Below are 27515 nucleotides of genomic sequence, written 5' to 3'. Positions count from 1 at the left end.
TTGCTACTATAAATAGGAAAATAAGATAGTTTTTTTAGAAAATATTTTTTGAAAAATGATTCAATTTCCATAAAATGTTAATGTCAAAACAAATAGAGCATAAATAACTATATCTATGCTTGATTTAATTAAGAATCTAATAACATTTGAATATGAGATTCTTGTGTTTGGTTTATTTTTAGAATTTTTTTTTTCATTAGATTTGTAAGCAAAAATTTCAAGTCATTTTTGTTATATTCCTCCAAATAAATAATGAGAAACAACATATAAACATAAATCATGGAAAATTCACAAAAAGCTAGAGTCAAACATTTGTTAATGGCATGTACAATACAAAAATAATTATCTAAATTCTTTTTCTTCATTATAATCATGTCTTGTTAATAAAAATGATGTATTTTCTTTTAGCATTTAACTCAATCCCAAATAGGAAATATCAAAAGAGATGAAAAATTCTATTTCTTAACCATGACTTTAGATTTATTTCTATTGGTTAAAGGATAGGGAAGAATGGATAAAATTGTCAATTTATATATATAATTTACTTTTTTTTAGTTTTTCTAGTCCCGTGAATATGGATACCTACCTTTTTTTTTTTAGCGGAATCCACATTCTTACAAAAATAGGATTAAGTGGGAATCTAGATACCTACACAAATATGATTTCTTTGTGTGATTTGTAACCCAACTTGAGAGTGTTAGAAGATCTTTCAAATCTTTCGACATTCCCAAGAATCCTAACACATTACCTAATACTAAACACCTCCTTATAGAGTTCAAGTTTGGATCTTGAGAAAAAATCCGATCTACTTGGATTTTGAATTGAAATCTTGGAGGGCCTAGGCTACAACTTTACGTCACTAGAAAATGTAGTACTTATGATGTGAGTTGCATAGGTCCCAACCCACAGCTTGTGAGAGAGACAAATTTTATATGCACTAGTCTCATAAGACCCATGTCTCAAACATGAGGATTCTACCGGCATGAGACTCACATGTCAATGAGATACGGGTCTCATGAGACTAACACAAAATATCCTTTCTCTTGTTAGAGACACCTTTTATAAATTGAGCACTGGAGATATTTACCTAGTTAAGCGTGAAAGAGAGACCGAAGATGACTTCACATCCCTCATGCCAAATATGTAAACTAATATATTGCCGATTGACAAATAATCCTATCCGATACATGTTATTTCAAGTTCCCATAATCTCATTTCACACGTTTTATTCTAAGCTTGCAATAGCCTAAGATGTTTGTAATGTTAAGCATTCCTTGAGAAGGAACTAGATTACTTTTCTTTTCTCCTTCTCAACAAAAAAAATTAATAATTTGTTTAATTATTATTAATATTATTTTTATGACAATATATATAACCCTATATCATATGTACCTCATCCACTTCCCTTTTTCTTCGAATGTCCTTAAAAATATTAATAAAAATCATTCTAATTGCATCCCTCAATTTGGATGGCTGTGGACCTGTAATAGTTGATTTCTTTTGGTTTATATTACATAAACCAGATAGGAAAAAAATAGTTCTCTGTTGAATCGATTAAAGGAGCCAGCCCAGAGGCTTTAACAAGTTGCAAAGGTACTCAACATAGGGCACATGCAGAGATACAATCACTGTTCAAAAACATCAACTGGTTTAGGGGGTTTTTGGCTGTTGTAATAAGATGTACAAGACACATTCAAATGGCGAGCACAGATCGCAATAAAGTAAAAACTCAATGCAAGTCATGTCACAAAGCCAACCACCAAAAAATAAAAAGACATGAGGAGAGAAACAAACCAACAGAGAGACTGCTAGTCCAAAATTCTCATCAGAAAAAAAAAAAAAAAAAACCTAGCAAATTACAGAAACTAAACTTTCGTTAAAATACAACCCATCCCCCATTCGATGTGAGCACAATGCAGAGAAATCCCAATCACATAAATCTTAATGGAGAGAATCCAACTCTTAACATATGTAATGTTGTCACAGAACACAGGAGAATGTCATCTCACCCTCTACCAGCAAAACTAAAAATTACGTCAACTGCACAACTGTGATGCATCAACATACAAGACAGCCAGCAAAACTTATATTAGATCAGCAACATTCATTGGCATTTCATCAATCTGAGTACTGTAGTACTGCTCAATGTCTCGTAGGATTTTAATATCATCACTTTTGACAAAGTTTATTGCAACACCCTGCAAACATCAAATAGCCATTTTCAGAGAAAATGCCCAGATCAACCTCTAGAGAGAGAGAGAGAGAAGGAAAACAAGAATATTTGCTAGCAGACTAGTCAGCAAGAAATGAATAAGAATGAGAAAAATGGAAACAAGAGAATATGAGACAATAAAAATGCACAAATATTTCTGCAGTAAATTACAAAATCATGCATAATTGAATTTGCATTAACGGGTTAAGTGGCATCTGCTTACAGTTAATTGCACTTGTAAGTTTACCATTTGTTTCAATTCACAAGTAACATGTTGTTTTACTCTGTTTAATTTTGCAGTTGGAAACAAAACGTTTGAAATCTATTCAATTTTGCACATTAGAAGTAATATGATGTGTTTTGAATATCCTTCCTATAGAGAAAGAAAAAAAAAATGACAGTCAACTTCTTGCACAGAAGGCCAAGCCGCCAAGTATCAAAATTCATCCACAATACATAATAGAATAAATACCTTTCTTCCAAAACGACCAGAACGACCAATTCGATGAATGTAAAGCTCACGATTGTTTGGGAGGTCATAATTGATCACCAAAGAAACCTGAAAAAAGAAAAATGAAGAAAACTTGAATGGAGAAGTATAAACACCAAGAGTTGTTCTTCCACATACAATATGGTCACAAATACATATAAAATATACAAGTGGATATATACCATGATTATGGAACTTCAAGTGCACAAGGGGATGTGATTGTTCATGTGCAAAACAGACAACTTAAGGAGAAAAATGACAGCAAAGAATTATAACCTGTCTATGGAGGACAAAACTCAGAGTATACAATTTATGGACCTTTTTTAGAAGATCATTTTCCAAAACCCTCCCTATATATTTTACATTCAAGTAGAAGCACACATCAACACTTGACAACATGAAAAACACGCCTAACTATTGTACCACAAGCAGGCAGCAAGTTCAACACCCCCCCCCCCCCCACACAAAAAAAACCAAAAAAAAAAAAACTGATAGGCATCTAGGTTCATTAGTCACAGTACCAAGAAGTCCCATACATTTATCAACTCACAGAATTAAGAATTACCAGTCATTTTAACGCAAGTCAGCAAATGTTCTCATCAATTAACTTGGTCTAGTAGGGGAGGTATTGGTCACTTTCCACCTCATTAAATCCAAAGTCAACTGAAATTTTTTTTTCCTAATGATTGAAAGTTACACTCACACAACCAGTGGGTTACTTCTAAACCCTCAACCTCACCCTCCACTCACATTTGTGTGAGAATGAAGTGTCATTTGAGCTAGCTCTCATTGGCACTGACACTGAGTGTTTTAACGGGGTCACAACTTAAGGCCCTACTCATTTTCCATTTTAAATTTAGCTTGCTGTGGAAAAGTAATACATAATATATTAAAGAAGAGCCAAACAACTTGCCTGTTGGACATCAATCCCCCTGGCCCAAACATCTGTTGTTATTAGGACACGGGTTTGACCAGCCCGAAACTCTTCCATAATTGCATCTCTCTCCTTTTGTGGCATGTCTCCATGCATTGATGAAACAGTGAAGTTATTGCTACGCATCTTTTCTGTTAGCCAATCCACCTGTTCCAAGATTAATAGAAGAATAACATCATATTCATCAACCAGTACATAGAAGCCAGAAGGAACGAATAAAAACAGGGCAGTGAAATAGAAAGAAATCTAGATATGCTAAGCCAAAGTGCTAATCTATGTGCTACTGTGCTAGAGGTACTGGTTGTGATGCCTTATAGATGTTTTTGTTTAGATTGTCAGGGCAGTAGTTAGCGTGTTTTGCTGTGCCATTTGTTTTGGCTTGCTTTGGTTTTATGGTTAGTTTTGTTTTGGTTACTGTAGCAGGGAGGTTTCCCTAAGCTAGTTTATTTGGGGTCTTCCTTTGTAATTTGTGTTTAGTGTCTATAAATAAAAGCTGAATTACCCATAAAAAAAAAGGGGGAATAGGGATCATTCTACACCCTGTGAAAGTTTAAGGTACATCTTACTCACTTGGAAAGCAAAGACAATATTAAAACTTTTTCTGTCTCTATTTTACTTCACTGGTGTTCATGTTAACTATTACACTTGCATAAAGCCATATGGCCAAGAATATTACTTGATAAACTGTGAACCTAACAATAGACTGACACTTGAAAGCTTTCTTCATTATATTCTCACAATTAGGCAAGATAACACTACTAGAACTTGAATCCAAAATTTGATCAAGGACAGCACTACCTTTCTCTTTGTGTTGCAGAATATGACAGCTTGGGTGATCGTAAGGGTATCATAAAGATCACATAAAGTATCAAACTTCCACTCTTCCCTTTCCACGGCAACAAAAAATTGTTTGATGCCCTGTCATCATAAAAGGATTAAAATAAAACCAGTATCAAACTACAGATTTACAATGACATAAAAACTTGCATTCAGATCTACATCCAAAGGTAGCTGATACAACATACAAATATTACTTACCTCCAGAGTCAATTCATCACGTTTCACAAGTATCCGTATAGGATCTGTCATAAACTTGTTTGTCATCTCCAAAATTTCATGAGGAAGGGTAGCAGAAATCAAGCAAACCTGCAACAACTTATCAATTTCAGTACCAACATGGCCAGTCTCTGCAGAACCTTGCATGCTATTATAACAGGAGACAACAAACTACTACTTTATTCCTAATTGTGTAGGCATCACAAATTGCAGAAGCAAGTCATCAACATAGATTAAAGAGAAATTTACAGCAACACGAATGTTGTAAAAGAACACTAACAATGGAACGTAGGAAAATCTTCCAAATGAGGAAACAATTAATTAACTTCAAATCAGAAAGATCAAGCGTATGCTTGATGCCAAAAGGAATAAAGCATTATGCTGTTGTAAGGTCTCCTAGCCATGTAAATTTTTTTTTTTTAGAGCCTTTACCTATCCAAAAAAAAAAATCTTAAAGCCTCACTTTATTATTGCTAAGTTGATTTCCCACTTAGTTAGCTTTACTCATGTTTTCTGAAATCCTATTAATTCATGTACATTTCCTTTAGTTTAGTGCCAGATTCAGTGGAATATGCTGTTGTCGTGGCCCATAAGTCTGAGTATCATTTACATGTTGATGTAGCTTTGAGTAAGATTCCAACTTACTTTACCAGTCAAACTATTTTGATTCCCCTTTTTCCCCCAAAAGAGAGGAAGTTGGAGTCCTAGTTCATTCCGAAACAGCCTACATGAAGCTATGTGATCTGTCAATTAAATTTATCAATTTGAACACAGAATTTTCCGCAGATTTTAAAGTATCTTTCAGAGAGTGATTTCCTCCTTCTATAATGCAATTGCTTAAAACATGTGTAACTGTTAAGGAAACCTAGACATGATTTCATTAGTTATATTTCATTTTAGCTAGTTTTTAGAATTCTAGAGCGGACATGATAATCCGTTACTTACTATCAAAATTTCAATTATTTTTTATTGGTAAGTCATGCATGCATCCCATGACTTAAACCACAACCTCACTCTCCACCCGATTCTTTATGTTGGTAGGAAAAGCCATTTGAGCTAGAGCTCATTTGCCCACCAAAATGACTATTATTTTAAACTAAACCTAGCAATTACTGAACCTAATTCACATCGCACCACAACCAACAAATCCTCACAATGTGCTGAAAATCTAGGGATTGAGCATCAGTTGTGGTGTTGAAACAACTTGACCTACACTGACTACTTTTTCTTTTGGTACTGTCACTAACAATAGCTAAAATTATAGGACTTGTTGCAGAAAGCAACCCATAACTATTCAACCAATGACAACAGCAAATCAACATGTGGTTCCATCGCAGGACAAACTTAATTAGCTAGGTAGAATTTTTTCTTTTCTTTTCTTTTCCCTTTTTCCGGTGGGGTGGGGTGGGGGGGGGGGGGGGGGGGGGCAGAGAGAGAGAGAACCTGAAGCACTGGTGGGAGATATCTGTATATATCATAAATCTGATCCTTGAACCCTCTGCTCAACATCTCATCAGATTCATCCTGTTGGAGCATCACAAAAAATTAAAAATTAATCCCTACTATGCTTACACACACACACACACAACACTAAAAACGTTAGATTAATAAAAGAGAGAATTTACTTATCAAAAGAGAGAGAGAGAGAGTTAAAAGAGGAAGATTAGGGGTCACAAAACATAAACTTACAAGAATTAACAATTTGATGTGTGTAGTTTTCAGTGTTCTCCTTTTGATCATGTCACAAACTCTGCCGGGAGTTCCAGACACCACCTGAACACCGTTTTCTAGCTTTCTGATATCATCACCCACACTCTTGCCTCCAATGCATGCATGTACTTTAATACTCATGAAATTACCCATTGCCAATATCACCTTCTCTGTCTGAGATGCCAATTCTCTTGTTGGTGACAAGATCAAGGCCTGAACCCTGTTTAATTTTAGACATTTATAAAATAAATAAATAAACCATTATGATCATAAACCAGCTGTAACAGAAAAATGAAACCAAAAAATAGAAACATCCCAATAGCTCCTGGCTATAGAAGTAAATCATCATGAAACACATGACAATGCCTAGAATGATCCATTACATGATAGTATGTTTACCTCAAGAAGTCATATGTCCTGATCATTAATCGATTTAAAATAGTGAAGGTTGTAAATCCCTTCAATGGTCTAATCTAAACTTAATAACAGTACATAACACTCCACAAACTATAATTATAGCACACAAACATGTCAAAGCTAAAGCACTCTGGTTTTCATCAAGTATCAGATTAAACAAAATCAACCTACATCATCTCAGCTATGCCTTTGACTGAATACATCAGCTTCAGCCCAACAAGGTTCTTATTTAAAAATTGAACAGTTAAAGTTGCCAGTGCATCGGCTATTCGGCAAGTAGGAAAATTCACAGCATATGAGGTTTGTCAATGTATAATTTTTGTTTCAAACATCTTTCACAGAGTTAGTCAATGAGCACCGAATGTGCCATAATGGGTACACTAAAAAGACTTAAAATATAACACCTATAATCATCTTTACAAATAAATGATCAAAGGGCCGTCTCTAGAGGACAGGAACATGAAACCAGCGGCAAATCAAGTATCTACTATTGGAGTCCGCATCCGCCCAAGAGAAAAAACTCTTCTTGTCAGTATGCCTATTGAAGCGAGGAAGGATGGGGCAGCAGGCAAGGTATCCTGCTACTATTCCCCTAACAACTTCAGGTCTCTCGTGCCAGTGTACTTCTTAAAGTCCAGTCTTTAAACTGACCAAGATAACATATTAAAAAACTTAAGACTGACTATCTTCATGCTTGAAGGAAACCTTATTAACAACATTCCAGCTCGGGAATTTCCTGGCACTAAATGAGGCCTTCGGTCTAAGAAAAAATGGTGGTTAAGAGCCTCCAACTCATAAGGGCTGAAAGTTAAAAGTTAACTAAGACCATTCCTATTTCTTGCGTAAGAGGACATTTATCTTGAATTATCATAAGTACAGTTCCGTATCTGAACTCAAACCATACCTCTTGAATAAGGAAGTCTAAAATCCACAAACCTCATATGCTCTAAATCCACCAACAATAAATTCACCTAATGCACTGCCCTAGGATAATATACCTTAAAAAAAAAACTCATTTTTACTGACACCCATTTTCATAACTTGTTGATTTGTGCGACTGTCTGTGACTGGTTTTGGGGGGGGGGGGGGGGGGGGGGGTCCATATATATAATCAGTATTTTCACAACTTGCTGATTTGTGCGACTGTAGCGGTCAATGAATAGTGGTGGGCAGCAAGTATCAATCACTCCCACAAATCAGCAAGTTATAATTTTTTTTTTATAGGAACAACTTGTAAAATTGAATGTGTGATTGGATGGGTAACTATAACTATTCTTTTACTAAAAACCCATTATATATAATACACAATAAATTATCCTTTTCCCCAAAAAAATTAGGGTTTCAATTTACAAAGCTCAAACCCTAAACTACATTCCACAACCAAAAGATAAACCCTAAACAAGAAAACAATGAAAAAAGAAGTACAGAAAGGAAAAGAGAAAAGAGATTAAGAGGACGCACTCTCTGCTGCTGGTATCGACGGTCTGGCAAACGGTGAGGCCAATCATGGAGGTTTTTCCGGTACCGGACTGGGCCTGAGCGATGACATCTCGGCCTTGGAGAATCGGAACCACGGCGCGCTGCTGAATCGCGGAGGGCTTCTCGAAGCCGTACTGGTAGATGCCGCGGAGCAAGTCGTCTTTGATTCCCATCTCTGCGAAGCTCGTTACTACCTGGACCTCCTTCGAGGTCTCGAACTCCAGCGCCTCCTCCGGCGCCGTGACCCGCCGTGGGTTTTGGCGGACCATGCTTGCGCCGCCGAGGTCTGACATTTTTCTGGTTTCGATTTTCTGTGGGGTTTAGGGATAGTGAAAAAAAAGGGATCGAGAGTATGAGAGTCTAGAAGCTCCAAAACATGAGTAAGGAAAAGGGATGAGGTGTTTTTTTTTACATTCGAAGACTTTATAATAGTAATACCATCGCCGACTTTTTTTTTTTTTTTTTTTGTGGGGTTAAAAAGAGGCAAATTTTGAGGAACAGTAGCTTTTTAGAAAAAAAATAATAATAAATAAATAAATAAATAAAGGTGGATATCATGCCTTTAAAACTATTTTGTAGGTTTCTCATTTTGGAACTCGAGTTTGGACTGGAACTAAAGTTTAATAAACTCGAGTTAAACAAACTTGTGTTCCAAAAACAGCGTAACTTATAAAATAGTTTTGTCAGTGTGCTGCTTTCCTAAAATTTTTCTAAAATCATGCTATTTGACAAATTTTTCCGTTAAAAGATGATATGTCAAGAGTTAATAAATATATTTCAAAAAAAAAAAAATTCTCTATCAAAAGCCAACAAGTTCTCTATCATAGGCAATATTTCATGAAAAGATATAGAAAAAAAGTTATAGATCCCGATCCAATCTTTATTAGTGCATCAACATATTGGTTAGCTTCTGTAAACATGATCAACCCGCTTATTAGACATAGCTTTCAATAAGCTTATAGTAGAGGTTCCATTTGGCTAAATTTGGGGTTATTTTTATTTTGGTTTCTAAAATTTTAAACTTTTTTCTATCTTTTATCTTTTAAAAGAAAATTAAAGTTTGAAACATTTCTTTTTCAACTCATATTTTTTTATTCAAATTAGTCTATGTCTCACCAAATTGGCTACTTAGTGCTAAATTAGCACCTAATCATGTGTCTAGCGTCTACATCATTGATTTTTTGTCCAATTAACCGAGCTAAAGATTATCCAGCACAATGCACAATTACATTATAAATTCATAGAATTAGTAATATTACATGTCACTAAAAATAGTGGAAATGTGAAATATTATAATTGATATAATTCAGTATATGAACATATTGTTTGAATGAACTCACAAATTTTTAATTATGTTACTAACTTAACCACATGATTATTTTCTATATTTTTTATTGCATGTAATATCAAATTTGTTTTTGTGAGTTGTTGGCTTTTGTTTCAATTATTGCTAAAGCAATTAAATTTGAGCAATGAAGTTATATTTCCAAATCAATTGTTTTTTACTACTCCTATAAATTTTAGAAAAATAAACCTATAAATTGTTAAGACCTTTGTGGCTCAATGGCATTGCCTAGAAAAACCCAAATTGAAATCCTTCCTCCAAACTTATTGTGAGCACCCAAAAAAAAATCATATAAATTCCCTTATATGTTATAATTAGGGAGCCACCTATATAAAAAAAAAAAAACTAATACCTAGAAATTAATACATATATCTCATTAAAACACATGACAAAATTTTAGGCTATTACAACTTGAATAAAACGTGTGGAACAAAATTGTTAGTTGGGAACTTGGGAGTTGGGATAATATATAGAGAGGTGCTACGTCCACAATATTTTTACAACAAATTACGGGTGGTTAGTTATTATTAGTTCAAATTTGAATTTAGCACTCAGATTACATTTTTAACCCAACAATAACAACTAGTAACAACTTGCCACTTAGGATTTGTTGTAAAAATATTGTAAAATTGTTATGGACATATCATTTCTCTAATATATATTGGACAATATGTTAGTTTGCATACTTGGCATTTCTGTGTTGGCAAGGCATTTATGGGGAAGGTTTAACGAACCAAGTCATTTAAATTTTTTTCTTAGGCGGAATGTTAAATGAATAGTATCAACTTCTTTTTAAAAGAAGAGTGACAAATGGCACTAATAAAAAATGAGGTGAAAGGATAAATAAAAAACTGCTCTAACATTGTGTCAGGTGACAAAACCTTAAGCATAGAGAATACTCCAAAAATAGTTCATTAAAAATCATATGTAAATAGAAACAAATTTAGAAAAATAAAAGAAATGAGAGGAGAAAACAAACTAAATTAACAAAAATCATGAGCACACTTACACGTACAAATCAATACCTAGACTACCCAAAATCAAAATACACATTAACCGCCCTTTAATAAACTCACCGCAACCAAATCCACAACAAACACCCTTTCAAATGATCCCTACAATTGTACAAACTCACGCACAATCCCTAATCAAACTCACTCCATCATCCTACGACCTTTTCAAACCATTGCGAACTCCAATAGAGCCCATGGCACTACCAATCTTGGCCAAACAATATCCCTATATATGGTCATTGCTGATAATGCTTTGTTTAGTGGTGGTGACAAAGGAAATGAAAGGGGAATAAGTGAATAACCATTTTCTCCAAAAGGACGTTCTTCAAGAGCAACATCACAATGCCCCCTAAAACAACATCTTCCTCCACTAATGTCCTCACTGTCACAAACTCCAACGCCATCTACTCCTCCCCCTTAGTAGGAAATTAATCTTTTAATACAAAATTTTTAATTGTTCGAAACTAACTATGAAAATATTCCCATAAAAAAAAAAAAATATATATATATATATATATGAAAATATATACACTTTTTAAATTGTATTTTCAATATGTAATTTCAAGCTTTTTCCAGATTTCGTTGTTCCTAAACAAAAAAAAACACTTTTAAAAAAAACGACAAACATGTTTGGTATGGGTGTTTCTGTTTTCAAAGTTATAAAATCTGTCACTCAAAAATAATTGTGCAATCATGTTTATAAGAGCATTAGCATCAGGAAATGCTACTTTATTCTATTTTACCATCCCAAAAAGTTACTTTATCAATTATACCATCTCATTTTACAATATTTCTAGCATCTCAAACTTTTATTTTCCTATTCTATTCATTAAAATAATATATCTACACAATAAAATAATATTTCTCCTAATCACCATCATTTATTCTTTCTTTCTCCCAATCACCATCACAATAAAATATTAGTTTTTTTTTAGAATTGTGCTACAGTGCAATTCTAAAGATAGAATTGCACTATAGCCCTATTGCAAAAAAATTTGCAATACTTAGCAATAGCATTTTCCGATGCAATACATTTTGGGGCTTGAAATGCCAAATATCCCTTACATATGGCATTAACATTCCCCAATGCTAATGCTCTAAGGAATTATAAAAATGATGTTTTCTAGTTGCAATTGTCTATTTTTAAAATAGTGGTGGCAAACTTATAATTAGACTAGTCACCCTAGTGAGATGAATCCAAGTATGATTGCTCATCCACCCAATCAACCCAATTTACTACTTGATCCCAATCCAACCATTCACAGGTGGGTTAAAAAAAACAAAACAAAACAAAAGACACATATCAGGTTGACCATATAAACAAACTTAAGGTATGGTCAAATATTAGGTTTAGGTGAAATTTACCCATTAAACTAGACTCGACTCATTCTCAAAAAAAAAAAAAGGGACTCAATTGAAAACCAATACCCCGTAGTCCTCTCTCTCTCTCTCTCTCTGTCTCTCTCTCTCTCTCTCTCTCTCTCTCTCTCTCTCATTAATTTTTCTTAGATATGAGACTCTCATAAACCATCGCTCGTATCTGCTCAATGTCATTAACCTAAGGGTGTGTTTGTTTGGAGAGATTTTAAGGACAATGGAAAATTTAGGAGAGAAAAGTGGAGAGAAAGAAGTTTTAATAGGTGTTTGGTTGGGAGAGGGAGTGGAAAAAAATGTGGTGGGGTTAGATGTTTTCTCCCTAGGTCTACCAAAAAGTTTTCTACACAAAATGAGGAGAAAACTAAGGGGAGAAGCTCACTAACATGATTTGCCCAAAATGCCCCTACACATCCTTCTTTGCTAACATTTTTTGTTTCTTCTCTATTACTAATCTACATGCACATTCACGTTGTTTTGGATTTTTTTGTTTTATCTCACTTTTTTTTTTCTTTTCTTCTTTTGTTTTAATTACTTTTTTCCATGGTTCCTTTCTTTTCTTTTTTTTTTTTTTTTCTTTCTCTATTACTAATTTGCACACGTTCACATTATTTTGGGCATTTTTTTTATCACTTTCTTCTATAGTTCCTTTCTTGTTGTTTTTTTTCCCCACCAATTTTTGGATCTGGCCTGTGCCTTTGAAATAATAATTTTTTTTAAAAAAAGTGAAATGTCCATACATAATTTTTTAAATAAATAAATGCGTATAAAAAATTGTATTGCCTTTTGTTTTATTTAATAGGGATATAATTGTAAATTTATATAAATTTCATTTTTCATAGTTTTCCATCTCTCCACTTTTCCATCCTCTCAACTAAACATATATGAGAGAAAACTAAATCTTTTCTATTCTCCCAATTTTCTATCTTTTCATAATTTTCTATTCTTCCACTTTTCCACCCCTCCAACTAAACGGACCCTAAGAGGCTAAGCTTTAAGATGATTGGTTATCCCTGATCACAACACACCATGAGGGCATCTCATTGCCGTTATAAAGTGTTTTTCCATGGCAAATACGAGTCACTGTCGCTACTCCTTCCCCCTCACCCTCTCTCCATTAATGGCTTAAATTAGCTATCTTCTTTGCTTCCCCATTGGCTTGGATCACTTGGTAAGGATGAGATCCTCTACAACATTGTGGACCACTAAACACAGTCAAATACTTTAGGTATTTTTATAATATGGTTAGCGAACACTCAATTGGTATGTCATGGGTAAGTAACTGATAATTTACTAGTTAGCAACAAACGACAAATAGTCAGACAGATCAGTTAGAATAGATTTTCTAGATGAAGAACCTGTCACTCCAAAACGATATCATTGGGTCATTAGAATCGTCACTCGTTTTCAATCCATTACTCGGATTTTACGGATTTGATTTGGATAGCTTCGAGTTGAATGGATTTGTTGGGTACAATCTTCAAATACAAGTTAGAGTTAAGGTCTGTTTGGTTGGAGGAGTGGAAAAGTGGGAGGATGGAAAATTAGTAGGAGGATAGAAAGAATTTAGTTTTCCCTCATATGTGTTTAGTTGGAGGGGTGGAAAAGTGGGAGGATGAAAAACTTTTTTGTTTGGTTGGAGAGAAAAATGGGAGGATGGAAAATGTAGTTTATATAAATTGACTATTATGTCTTTGTTATATAATATATAATAAGTGTGAAAGTGAGAGGGGTAGGTGAGTGCAATAAAGCAAGGGTATTTGTATAAATTACACCATTCAACATCTTTTCCTCCCCATTTTCCTCCCAAATTGGAAGGATAAAAAAATGTGGGCCTGGAGGGATTATTTTCCTCTTCATTTTTTGTCTTTCTTGTTTTTTCTCCTGAACTAAACAGTGGAAAATGCCATTTTCCATTATATTTTCCTCTCTCTATTTCTATCCTGCCTGTTTTCACCCCAACCAAACATACCCTTAAACAACCCAAAATTATGAATAAAGTTTCTCTTTAAGTTAGTTTGGAAAGAAATTCTTCAAATTTCTCATATATCTCCTTTTTAGGTGTGAATTTTGAAAATCTAAGCGTTAAATTTCATGTTCTTTATATTTTTAATATGCATATTAAATTTTATTTAAATCGAATGTCATTTATTATTCGATCAAAAAACTTATTTTTTATACACAATTTTAAATCACAAAAATTTGAAATTTTAACATTTCTTTGATGACATAGCAATTGATTTTTTATTTTCTTAAAATTTTGCAAGTATGAAGAATATAATAAGAATATGCAATTCAACGGTTAGATTTTCAAAAATTACATTCAATATAAAAATATATGAGGAGTTTAAAGTGTTCAAAGAGAAATTTTATTCAAAAATTAAAAGTTCCTAACAAAAAGCCTAGCTCATTTGTTCATACAAAAAAAAAAAAAAAAAAAAAAATCTACAAAGACAATATCCAAGACTATTCTTGTAAAAAAAGAAAAGAAAAGAAAAGGGCAATATCCAAGACCAAGACTACCCACCCTTTAGGATTCTTAGGAATGTTTAAAGATTCCCATGCTTGGTTGCAAATCACGCTAGGAAATCAGATGCCAGAAGAATCTAGATTCCCCATTTAAGCCCCCCTTAGTAGGAATGTGGATTCCCTTTAAAATAGGTGGGTATCCAGATTCTCAAGCTTAATGGTCTATTTGAATTGAGGGAGAGGGAAGGAGAGTAGAGTAGAGTAAAGTAGATTTAGCACAAAATTAACTTATTTTTAGTCAACACTACTCTATTCCCCTCCACTCCCTCTCCTTCCCCCCTCCATCCAAACAGACCATAAAGGAAATTGTATTTTTTTATAAATTGACAATTTTAACCATTTTTCCTTATCATTTAAGCAATTAAGATAAATATAAATCAAACCATCAATGTTTTTTCCCTTGTCTTTATCTTTTTCCGCTAAAACAACATAAACAAGATAGACAACTTTGTTGATATATTCTTTAACAAAGTTCTATTTAGGTTTTACGTGTGAAAAAAAAAAAAAAAGGGTTTGAAGGGGACCCTCCATTTTAGGTATTCACTTTTACTATTGTGTATATGTTGCTCAACAAATTATTAATGGATTTATTTTTATGAAAATTTGTTAATGTATCTATTCGTATCTCAGATATTGGTTTTTTTTAGTTGCTAGAAATATAGATCTGGATTGGTGGCTTCATTTGGTTTTTTTTTTAGATTAATGGATTTGTATCTAGATTCATATGTTACAGTACATGTCAATAATTTGTATCATATTTGGTGCTTTTGATGTTTGTTATACAATGATACAAATGTGTAGATTTTTAATTTTAACAACCCATCATATTTGTATGCACGTTTTTTGGATTTTGAAATGTATTGGAAGGTCTTGGATTTTGAAACGTATTGGATTTTTAAGTTTATATTTTGTTTTTTATTATTTATTTAGAGGAATATATATATATATATATATATATATATTTTAAAAGACTTGATAGTTCACATTCAAATCTAAGGATAGAATAGGAAAAATTAAATAATTCATTTAAAATTCTTGGAAATAAACAAAATATTATCATCTCACATTTTTAGGAATCTTAAGAGATTCCCAATGAAACCAAACATAAGAATAATTACATTCCTAGGCATCCAGATTGCAAGAATCACATTTCCAAGATTTTGGATGCCAAGAGTAATGTGGATTTTTTGGGATTTTTTTTAAAAATAACTATAAAAGCCAAACAATTTTGTTAGTTAGCACAATTTTGAAATTATTTGGGTATCTAACAACTCAAGACCAAAGAACTCGATTTTGGAATGCTAAATTGACTACATTGAACGATTTCAACATCGTCTACAACTAATGTGGGTACTCAGTCCACGTAGGCATCGAACTCGAGTCAAATGGACTCGAGTTCTATCAAATGAACTCAAGTCAAATGGACTCGATTTAGTTTTGCTTCAACAACTGGAGACGAACTTCCTTGTTCTTCCAAGTCCCAAAAACCCATGAACAAAACCAAATACAAAACCCAAAACAAATACCTGATCGGATCGGATTTCCCTTGCCTGAAGCTTTCGTTGTCATTGCATGAAGCTTTCGCCGCCTGGGTTTAGTTAGAATCGTCGCTTGGGTTGCTTTTCCTCTAGCAAGATCTTCTCTAGACTCCAATGTGTTCTTCTCCTCCACTAGAGTGGCAGCAACATCATCGGAGTGGCGGTGAGAAACCACACCCACATTAAGTCTGACGTGTTTAGCCATTGCCTGAAACATTCGCCACATGGGTTGCTTCGTTATTGCTTCTCTAGTGCTTTATTGTTGCTTCGTTATTGTTGGGTATCGAAATCAAGCGTTACAAACTCAATTTTCTGGGTACCGAAATCGAGCGTTACAAACTCAATTTTCATGCCTATGTGGACAAATTTCCACATCAGCTACAGCACGACGTTGAAATCGAGTTCAATGTACTTGATTTGCATTCCAAAATTGAGTCATTTGGTCTCGAGTTGTTAAATCTCCAAATAGTATCAAAACTGTGCTAACTAACAAAATAATTTGGTTTTTATAGTTATTTAAAAAAAAAAAAAACTGATTCCCCATATTAAACTTTAAACGCCACATAATCGTATTATAGAACACCCTTGCTAAATAAACTCAGTACGGCAACAATTTTGTTAGTTGATAGCATCTCGAGTTTCTGAAACTCGAGATCTAATTAGAACTCGAGTTTTAGAAACTCGAGTTCGTTGTTTTCATTCTACCTTACGTGGACAAAATTTCCACGTGGAGCCACGGGAAATCGAGTCTATAAGACTCGATTTCTTGCAACCAGCAACACAAAAACCAAAAGCACTTTCAAACGGCACATTTGAAAGTGACAGAACCTTTCAACCTCACTCACTCTAAGACTCCGCCCTCTCTCACTCTCAAACTCACTCTAAAACTCCGCCCTCTCTCACTCTCAAACTCACTCTGAAGCCGTTCGTAGCGCCGTTCGTTGCCCGCCGCTCGTAGCCCGCCGTTCGTAGCGCCGTTCGTAGCCCGCCGCTCGTAGCCCGCCGTTCGTAGCGCCGTTCGTAGCCCGCCGCTCGTAGCCCGCCGTTCGTCTGCCCGCCGTTCGTCTGCCGTTCGTGCTCTCTCTTTTCAGGTTCTGGGTTCTCTTCTTCTCATTTTTCTTTATGCGATTTTTTGATCTGTGTGATGGGTATTGTAAATTTGAGTTGTTTTCTGTTTAGGGTTCTTGAAATTTTGGGTTTTTGTAGCTCAGTGTTAGTGGTAGCACATCTCATGAAAGAAATAGAGATTCACTGCACCTAATAATCTTTTCTCACTTTCTCCTCTAATTTCTTCTTCTGTTTCTTTTACTTTAATGTCTTGGCATTTCAGGATTTTTTGTCCCTAAAAAATCTGGATTGGGTTATATAAAATACCAATAAAGCTATTTGATTTCCATGGACATTCAGTGTTTCCCCCTTAAGTAACTGTCCGGTGTTAGGCAGATGATTTAAAAAGCCAAGGCTTGGCATATATATTTAGAGAAATTTATTTTTCTTTTTTGGTGAAATATACAGGTGATACCTTGAATCATATTTGTTATTGAGGGCTTATTCTGAACTAATTGTTGATGTCTTTTTGCTGGGTCCATTTGTTGTAATTGTGTTAGAAGGCTTGTCCGTTCTGTTTATGGGAACAGGTTATTGAAGAAATTCTAAATTATTTAAGTAGTTTGTTCAGAGATTCTTCAAAATTTGGTGCTTATTAACTCTTTCCGTAGTGGTATATCTAATGACTCATTAAAGCATATCTTCCCATTTTCTAATGATAGCAACATCTTTTAAAGAAATAGAAACCTGGTTATGCAGTGATTCATATATGCATTTTTTTATGCTTGTTTGTTTTTACTTTATTGGGTATGCTATTTCCAATTTTGGTTCATCTATTGTGATAGTTTATAAAGTTTTTTGTGTGTTTGTTTATGTTATTAAATATGGGGTAATTGAAAAATGTTTAATTGGAAATGCTAAAAAGTTTTGGAACATTATGGGTGAGTTATTGTAGGACTAATGTTGTATAGGTTTTTTCACCTTTTAGTTGCTCATAGCTTGTTGAGAGAATAAGAAGGGTTAAAATTTTGGGAATTGGAATGAAAAATTTTGATGTTTAGCTTAGCTGAAATCATCACCCTTAGATGGAGCAGGCCCATACATCAAAAAGAGTTGCTTACTAATAAGAAAAATGTTTTCCATTTTGACCAATGGGTTGTCTGGAATTCCTATAGTTTTTTACTGACTCTGTGCATTTGGTAATTCGTTGAGCAGGATATATGTGAATTAGGGACCATTTTTGCTCCTGCTTGTATCGGTCATAGTTGGTATTTGTTGGTCGGTTTAAATGAATGAGAAAAAGTCATTATTAGATGGTATCTGATCATATGAAAGTTCCAACACACCATTTTAGGATATAACGATCAAATCACTTAATGTGCTCATTGACCATGAGATTTCCATAGTGCAAAGTGGGTTCTTGTTAGCTTTGATTATTACTGTTGTGTTGTTGGTTTGCTTAGATTATAAGTTGTGTGATGGTTTTGCGTTGTGTACTTGTATAGTCTTGTCCGAAGGTACTCTCTCTTTCTTCTGAGTGCTTTCTCGTTTTTGCTTCTTAGACTCCTCTCTCTCTCTCTCTCCAATTTTAGATTTATGAATTTCATGATTTGACCTAGGGTTTGGATCTTTTTGGGTTTTTTTTTTTTTTTATTTTATTTTTTTATTAATTGTGTTTTTTAAAAAATGATTGAATTTGATGTAATTGGTTTTGCATCATGTTTGAATTTGTTGGTTTGTTCTACAAGTTGATGATTTAGTGGTTTTGCATGATTTGCTATAGCTATTGTCTAAGTTTAGGTTTTGGGTTTCTGGGTTCTTTTCTCTCGGCCAAACTGTTGAACATATTAGAACATAATAAACTAACCAAAAGTAAAAGTAAGTTCACAAACTCAAATTCTCGGGAAATTACATGAGGTTACCCTCTGTTGGGGCGAATTGTAAGTGGTTCACATACCCTCTGTTTAAGCCTTACAGTGACATTTTAAAGCCCTATAGTGGTGTTTTCCTGCAAATTTTTTTTTATAAGTATCAGGTTTAGGGAGCCCTATAGTGGCGTTTTTAAGTTCTATAGTGACGTTTTAAAGCCCTATAGCAGCGTTTTTCTGTAATTTATGGAAATCGAGTCTTTAAAACTCGATTTTTACGTCAATTTTTTCTCACTTTAAACCCATCCTCTTATAAATCGAGACTTAAAAACTCGACTTTTATATTGGAACTCGAGTGGAGGAACACTCGAGATGCTAGTTTTCAACATTGTTTTGAAACGTGACAACTAACTAAATTTTTTAATATTTATTGTTATTTAGAAAAAAAATTTTGTTCTTATCTAGTTTGTATGCACTTGTAATGTTTAACTGTCATTTGAATCTTCTATATATATATATATATATATATAATTTTGAAGGTGATGGAATGAAAATATATGAACTCTTATCAAACATTGGCACAGAGAAATTGGGGTTTTCATAACCTTTTTAATTGTCTTTGCAGTATGGAGCCTCAGATCGATGAGGAGCTACAGTGCTTGCACCCCGGTCCGCTACAGGATTCAGTGTTGACGCGACAACCATATCACCGATCAGAGGCCATTTGGAATGGCGAGGTGAAATTTTTAGTTCTAACAACCGCTTTAATTTTTACGTTGACTTTGACTTTTAGTTAGCAAGTTCTTTCAAAGTTGTATTTCTAGTTCTAACAACCGCAAAAATTTTTATTGAATTTGTAGGACCCGGGCCCACTTGTGTGCCGTGGTCGCACTAAGGAGATGGCAAACGTTCAGATGGAAGATAATCGGGTGATTGACATTATCAAATTGCTAAGGTTGGAAGGATTGTTTAGAGCCCCTTCCAAAGAGATCGATAATTGCCTAATATCGGCCCTAGTTGAGCGATGGCGGCCGGAGACTCATACGTTTCATCTTCCACATGGTGAGATGACAATCACCCTACAAGATGTGGAGGTAATTTTCGGACTTCCTATAGACGGTGAGGTCTTGGTTGGACCGACTGCTGTGGAGGATGGGACTTGGAGGGATGTGTGCGGGGAGTTGCTTGGATTTACTCCGCCGAATGACAATAAAACTTTGGTGGGCCAAAGAATTCTCATCAGCCGACTTGTTGAGGCCATTGCAGCACCACTGCCTGAGGACGCAACAGAGATTCAGATACACCGGTATGCCCGGTGCTATATTTTAGCGCTAGTAGGGGATAAACTTTTCATGGACAAGTCAGGAGATAGGGTGCATCTGATGTTCTTGGAGTTTATGCACAACCTTCGTGATCCGCGGCAGTATAGTTGGGGTAGTGGTTGCTTGGCCTGGTTGTACAGGGAGTTGTGTCGAGCAAGTGAGAAAGGCGCATCACAGATTGGTGGGGCGTGCACCTTGGTCCAGTATTGGGCATGGGTAAGGTTGCCATTCTTGTGCCCGAGGATAGAGCCCCCACCTGGATGTGATTATGGCCCATGGCCATATGCTCCACTTGCATTTAAGTAAGTGTTTTCCTAATATTTAGTTTGTTATGCAATGTACTCTTCTTAATAACTAAATTGTATTATCGTTCTTATGTTATTTGCTCATAATTGTAGGTGGGTGCGGGTGCGAAGCCCGAAGAGTAGGCCAGGTGGCACGGCCTTGATCCGCTATCGCGAGCAATTAGTGACAATGCAGCCAGACCAGGTAATAACATTCAAAAATTCGGTTTGGTTATAATAATTTCCTTTAAGAATATGATTGCTTCATCCTTTAACATATCTTTTGTTAAAATTGTGGTTTTTCCTTTTATCTATGTATTCTCCCTTCTTTCACCTTTTAAGATGCTATGATAATTGTTTTTTGTTTCTATTGTAGATTGTGTGGCAGCCATATGAGGCAGACTTCGGCCACCTTCCTGAGTTCTGCGTTGCAGGGAGGGATACGTGGACAGCCAGGGTGCCGCTTCTGTGTTTTTGCATAGTAGAGAGACACTACCCGGACCGTGTCCTTCGACAGTTTGGGTTGGCGCAGCAGCAGCCTGACGATGTTTTCTACGAAGATAGACTGCATAAAATTGACTTACGTGGGAAGGTGGAAAAGAATTGGAGGGAGGAGCATGGACCGTATATCATTTCATGGGAAATGAGACGACAACAACTTTGTCATGCACCTCCTCAGATTGGTGAGATGCCCCGCGATCATGCCTATTACGTCTGGTACCGTCCGGTCACTCGAAAGTATGTCGACCGCAACAGCGCTAAATTAGATATAATGGTAATGTGTTCTAATTAGATTTTATTGCCTATTTCGTTTTACTTGAGTACATGTATGAACGTAGAATCAGTTTCTATGAATTATAAAAGCATATCTGATTAAAGAGTTTCTGTTACATATAGTACTCTAATAAAACTGTTAGTTTCTAGTTGAGTATTTGAGTAGATTAGTAAGTACTATATTATCCATTCATTAATTTATACATAACTGTCTCAAATATGATTGTACTGGTTCTTTCTCCGTTTCAGATTCAAAGCCATTTAGCGCTATTGGCGATGCTTCCTGAAGGCAGCGAAGCTCACAACCATGTTCGGCGTGTCCTAAATAATGTGGTTGGCCTTGGTCGTGATCCTGTAGCAAATGAGGAGGCAGACAATGGCCAAGAGACTGAACCAACAGCTACTGAAATCCCAAGCACAAGCGCAGCACCCATAAGTACACGGACCCGTGCTCAGCGTGCTATTGCAAGCCCAAGCACAAGCGCAGCTAGGGGCCGTGGTCGGCCTGCTACAGCAAGCCCAAGTACAAGTGCAACCAGGGGCCGTGGTATGCCTGCTACAGCAAGCCCAAGCACAAGTGCAGCTAGGGGCCGTGGTCGGCGTGCAACAACCCCTCGGGTTGTAACTAGTCCTGAGATGCCTGCACCCATCCCGCACTCATCTCCTCAGCCTGAGGTCCCTCCACACATCCCAGATGCATCTCTTCAGCCCGAGGTCCGTTCACCCAGCCCACCTTCGCAGCCCAATTTTGATCTCGGTATTGATGACAATGTGACCCCTCCTATACTCCCCGAGACACCCTCTTACCCACCTACCAGCTCTACTGCACCCACTCCTGGCCTCTACTTAGAGCATCATTACCCACCTACCGCATCCTCATCTGACCCTCTAGGACCTCCGGTTGGGATTGACACTGTACAGCCACATACTGATGTACCAAACGAGCATCCCCCTCATCAGCCCTCACCTCCACGAGGTAGACCACAACGCACTAGAAGAGCACCCATTTGTGGGACAGGTGGACACAAAATAGGACACCGAGGTAGCTCTATGGTATGATAACATTAATTAGAATTCAAATGCATATATTTTGTAGTTCACTTTCTTCTAATGATAACATTAATTAGAATCTTGATTGCGGAACTTCTAATGGAATTTGCAGCATGATGATGAGCCTAAGGATGATGCCCCGCAGCCTCCTCCCCCGCCCAAACATTACACAAGGGTTAAAAAACGCAAAATTGGCGAACCTTGAGTAAGTGCTAAAGTCATAATATTTTACCATTTTTCTTCTTCTTCTTCTATTATTCTTCTCATAGTTTCTTAATTTTTTGCCTCAGAATTGTTTATTATCAATTTATCACTAGAGAGTAGAGAGCTTGGGTTGTGTTGTGTTGGAGCAGAATTTGAAAGAGTGATTCATGTCAAATTTCTTATCTTAAAAAGTTAATATTTCTAATGTAGTGATTCATCAATTAGTTAAATGTCAATGTTTTGCCAAAGATCCTTGTAATAGAAACTTTGCTTGTTTTATTGAAATTATTGCTAATTTCGTGTTTGTGAGGCATGATTAGTTGTATGTTGAAGGCTTAGGCAGATTGGAAAAAAGAATGATGTAGGTCATTTTACTTATCGCATCTTTTTGTACCATTGCCTGGTTTTCTCAATTGTGCTTAAAAAAAATTATTATAAAGGACCTATATAAACAAGATGATGCATATGTATGAATGAGACTTTCCACTCGGTACTGTTTGGGAAATTTCGGTTCAGATATGAATTAGTTTCATGGACAATCACCCCCCCCACCCCACCCCCAGGCTGGGTGTCCCCCCTAAATTGCACCACCTTTAAGTTTTCTGTGTGTAAACAGTGCAGTTTTTTGGGTGTGAATGTGTGGACATTGCCATTATCATCAATATGAAATTGACAAGCTCATTATGGAAAATACCCCCTTTTTTTTCCTGGTTGTCTCTGATTGAAATTCAATACTAATTTTAATGGGTTTGGCACTTCGGAACTAATGGAGGTATAGAGTGGTTACTTTTTTTTTTATTGGAACTAAAGGAACCAAATATTAGTTAATGATTTTGATTGCGGGGTTTGTGTTCGATTATGTTTTGTATGTCATTGCTCAATTCAGTTATAAGAAGAAACTGAATATCAAAAAATTGTGACACTTTGAAATTGAATTTCACTTGCTTTATTTTTGGTTCTGCGATAAATTCAAATTATAGTTTGTATGTTGGTGCTACTCTTGTAATTTCTGTTTCCACTTAGCATTCAAATGTGCCTTAATTGCTCTGTTTGTATTAGGGAATGGCTTGTAGTTGTGATCTTAGTCCTTGTTACTTTTGTGTTCTCAGTTCCGTGGTGGGCCAATTTCGATTGCTGAGTACATGGAGGAAGTTTTGACAAATCCTAAGGCTGGTTTCTACATTAATCGGGATGTGTTTGGAGCAGAGGGTGATTTTATAACCTCCCCTGAAGTAAGGCAAATGTTTGGGGAGGTAAGTTTTTACTATTGAACTTCCAGTTGCTCATATCTCCTCTCAATTTTCTGAAAAGCAAACCTCCAATCCAACAAAGTACGGAAGAAGAAGGCTTTAATTTCTAGGAAAAGGAACATTATTATCTGAGTTGCTTTCATTTTTGAAGATTTGCAATCAAGAAGAATGATTTCTCATGTCCTGCTTATGTAACTTCAGATGGTTGGTGTTTGGGCCATGTGCCTGTGGGAGCAAATGGGACAACCAAGTAAAGTTAACCTTGTTGAGCTGGGTCCAGGACGAGGAACTGTGATGGTTGATCTTCTTCGTGTAAGTGACCACATTCCTTGTCATGCTTCTTTCTTGGATTTTTGTTTTTTGAGTAATCATTAATGTTCAAGTGAAAACATTAGTTTGTCTTCACATTCCTTCATCTTTCTTGGATTTTTGTTCTTCATGTTGTTGTTTAATTAATGAGCATATGGCATGGGTTCAAGTGTTAGGTTGAAGAACTGTAGCTTTTATTGTAGGGTGCCTCCAAATTCAAGAACTTCACTGAATCATTACAAATACATATGGTGGAATGTAGCCCAACACTGCAGAAGCTTCAGCACAGCAACTTGAAATGCAAGGATGAAGATAATACCGATGACAAGGTTAACAAAAGGAGTGCCAGCACATTGACTGGGACTCCTGTGACATGGCATGCTGCACTGGAGCAGGTTCCTTCAGGATGTATGAAAATATCTAAAACAAGCAGACACACACAATAGCGTTCAAGTCAATAGATAGATTCTTATATGTGTGTGTGTGTGTGTGTGTGTGTGATTAATGTTTGTATGTGTTCTGAAAATTGAGTAAAAGATCTCTAAGCTACTCTCTCTTTTTATCTCTCTAGATAGTAGATGTTAATTTTCTATCCCTAGACAAAACTTTTGTTCTGTAATCTCATAGGATGATATTTGAGGACATGAACCAGATGTTCAGGGTATCATCCTATGAATCACTTGTTTCTTACATTACCTCATGTTTTCCTTTTTAAAGGTTTTGTGCTGCAATTGCAGTCATACTAGGCAAAGAGACTATTAGATGTCTGATGTCAGTTCTTTGGAGGCAGATGTTTTATTTACAATTCTGCAAATCAACTGTGATTGGCAAGCAGAATGCCTGATTTGACAACAATGATGCTATTGTTATATTCTACAAGCAATTCAATTTGATAGAGATTTGAGTTACCGTGTCTAATATTTATGAAATGCTGAATGTAATACATATTGGAGAAGTTTCTCTGTTGACCAGGCTTTATAATTGTGTGGCCTAATGCATATCTTCATTATCAATTCTGATTTTGACTCTGAGGGATATTACCAAACTGTGTCCTGTTTTCCTGTATTTTTAAGAGTCAATGTGACGGTTTGTTTTCCTATCTTCCTGACCAACTTTTCCTCTACTTCCTCGAATTCCAGTGCCTACAATCATCATTGCCCATGAGTTTTATGATGCTTTACCAGTTCATCAATTTCAGGTTTGTCTTATTAATTTGAGTTGTTCTGGATGATAGTTGTGTCTCTTGTTATATTATATATAATTACCATCAATGATAGAGATTTTGACTCTGAGCTGTCTCATAGGATGATATTTTTTATTCAATAAAACTTTGATTACCGTATATTAAAAAAAAAAGACTTATTCAGGTACCCAGTCTGTTTGGTGCATTGCGAAGCTAAATTAGGGTAAACTCATTAGTGTTTGGGATCTTTTTAGCCTAGTTGAATTTGTATTACACAAAGCTGTGCGTTTTCTATCATGCCAAATTTTGTTAGTGGTTCTAACAGAAAAATATAATGTTCATTTCTATCATGTTTGATTGCCAAGGTTATTTTGGAATTCTACCTCAGCTGGTTAGTCTTTTTTATTTATTTTTAAAAATTATTCTAAATATTTGTGCTCCTTTCTTTTCAAAGCCAAATGATGAAAAAAGAAAGAAAAAGTAAATATCCTTAATTCTCTCCACTTCTCATATTTTCTGAAAATTTAAATTTGACTCTTCCTTTTGCCTCTTTTAAACCAAGTATTTGGTATGATGGTCTAAATCTGATTCTGCAGCTGTTTTCTCACCCTTTGCTTGGGACACTAATTTTTTCTCCATTCCCTTTATCGTCTAGTTAACTTGCATATATATACATACAAGCAGATTTTGTTTTGTATTTATATCCTTGTCTTGAATGCTGATGTGCATGCAGTGGATGGATGAGTTTGAGGCCTTTCACGCAGCAGTAAGTTCAGACAGCTCATACACATCAACTCTAACTCAGAGCCTTGCCCTTGTGCTGGATGAGTTCTACAAGAATTTTACGGTCAGTTGGTGTGTCTGCTGTTTCTGGTGCTGGAATAGATGCCTTCTTCAAGGCCATTGAAGCAAGTGCCGAGGCTGATCTTGACAAGAGATGGGCAGAGAAGCAACGTTTGGAGGAAGATCGCAGGAAGGAGAACTTCGATAAATTGAGGAAGGATATGACTGTATCTAAGTGGATCATTTTGAGTAGATAGAATTTGACTGTATCTAAGTGCATTAGTGTTTTAAATTAGTGTTTTAATAATGTGTAGAGACTTTGCCTCTAGTAATTTCCAAATGTAATCCAAAGGCTAAGATTTTAGACATTTGCAAAAATGGTGGTTGAGAGAGTGAACATTTCATTGTTGCTAATCAAAATTATGTCAATGTTGATAGTCATATGTTCTCTTACATTTGTATATATATATATATATATATATTTTTTTTTTCCTTCTTCATAGATGGTTTTTATTAGTTTTCTTAACAAAATATTGTGCTTTGCATTGCAAGATTGTTTTAGGAATTTTGCACCAAAATGTGTCATGCTCTGTGGATCATCTTTCTTGTATATAAATGGAATTTTTTTTCCCCAAATCCCCTGTTTAGGCCGAGAGGCACCAAAAACAGGGGATTGGGGGAAAAAAAATTTCCCCAGCTGGAACTCGAGTCTTAAAGACTCGAGTTCCACTGGAAAATTTTTTTTTCCCCAAATCCCCTGTTTTTGTAGGCTCTCGGCCTAAACAGAGTATTTGGGGAAAAAATTTCACCAATGGAACTCGAGTTTCTGAGACTCGAGTTTCATTGTGGAAAATTTTTTTTTCACTCCTCTGTACATACAATACTGCTGATAGGTAAAGCAGAAGCGGGAAAATTGTTGAGAATGTGATCTATAAACAGTCATTGAGAGGCAGAGAAGCCGAGAATGTAAATGCACTTAAATTACATCGAAAAGTTATGCATCAATAGGGACCAAACTATAGAAAATTTTACAGTCTCTGCATAAACAGGGTTTTACAATGGAAATGCACCTACATCGCAGCAAAAAGACATTCTTAATATCAACATTCTAAACATGCCCAACCACGCTTAATTTGCAGTTCTAACCATACTACTCAAATCACAATCTTCATAAAGGTACATTGGATTAAGAATTACAAGTGCATTCAACAAAAGCCAAAAAGTTCACATAGCCAATACAACGTAGTCACTTTTCCTAAGATCGTCGGTCCACATGACAAAAACGTCATCCATGGAAGCATGCTTGAAAAACATAGAGTAATCACGTTAGGAGACAATATACTA

The 27515-nt window shown here is 35.5% G+C and overlaps 3 protein-coding genes across 3 annotated transcripts; 2 read left to right on the top strand and 1 right to left on the bottom strand.

The window, feature by feature from the left end:
* Positions 1–1698: 1698 nt before the first annotated feature.
* Positions 1699–8705, bottom strand: LOC126705414 (eukaryotic initiation factor 4A-3). The gene is made up of 8 exons (XM_050404416.1): positions 8281–8705; positions 6382–6622; positions 6136–6216; positions 4675–4782; positions 4435–4554; positions 3616–3783; positions 2685–2771; positions 1699–2198 (listed from the first exon to the last, which is right to left on the bottom strand). The coding sequence occupies exons 1-8, from the start codon at positions 8589–8591 to the stop codon at positions 2085–2087; spliced, it is 1230 nt and encodes a 409-aa protein (XP_050260373.1). The 5' UTR covers positions 8592–8705; the 3' UTR covers positions 1699–2084.
* Positions 8706–16927: 8222 nt separating this feature from the next.
* LOC126704850 (serine/threonine-protein phosphatase 7 long form homolog) lies at positions 16928–22647 on the top strand. Its single transcript, XM_050403843.1, has 7 exons — positions 16928–17188; positions 19638–19749; positions 19873–20636; positions 20733–20823; positions 20995–21393; positions 21642–22445; positions 22555–22647. Exons 2-7 carry the CDS (start codon positions 19639–19641, stop codon positions 22645–22647), a joined length of 2262 nt encoding a protein of 753 aa, XP_050259800.1. The 5' UTR covers positions 16928–17188; position 19638.
* Positions 21783–25462, top strand: LOC126707019 (uncharacterized). Its single transcript, XM_050406604.1, has 6 exons — positions 21783–22445; positions 22555–22647; positions 23756–23899; positions 24098–24208; positions 24409–24613; positions 25345–25462. Exons 3-6 carry the CDS (start codon positions 23789–23791, stop codon positions 25434–25436), a joined length of 519 nt encoding a protein of 172 aa, XP_050262561.1. The 5' UTR covers positions 21783–22445; positions 22555–22647; positions 23756–23788; the 3' UTR covers positions 25437–25462.
* Positions 25463–27515: the final 2053 nt, after the last annotated feature.

This window comes from Quercus robur, chromosome 11 (genome assembly GCF_932294415.1).
Source record: "Quercus robur chromosome 11, dhQueRobu3.1, whole genome shotgun sequence".
Taxonomy (NCBI): domain Eukaryota; kingdom Viridiplantae; phylum Streptophyta; class Magnoliopsida; order Fagales; family Fagaceae; genus Quercus; species Quercus robur.
This window is presented reverse-complemented; position numbering and strand designations above follow the sequence as displayed.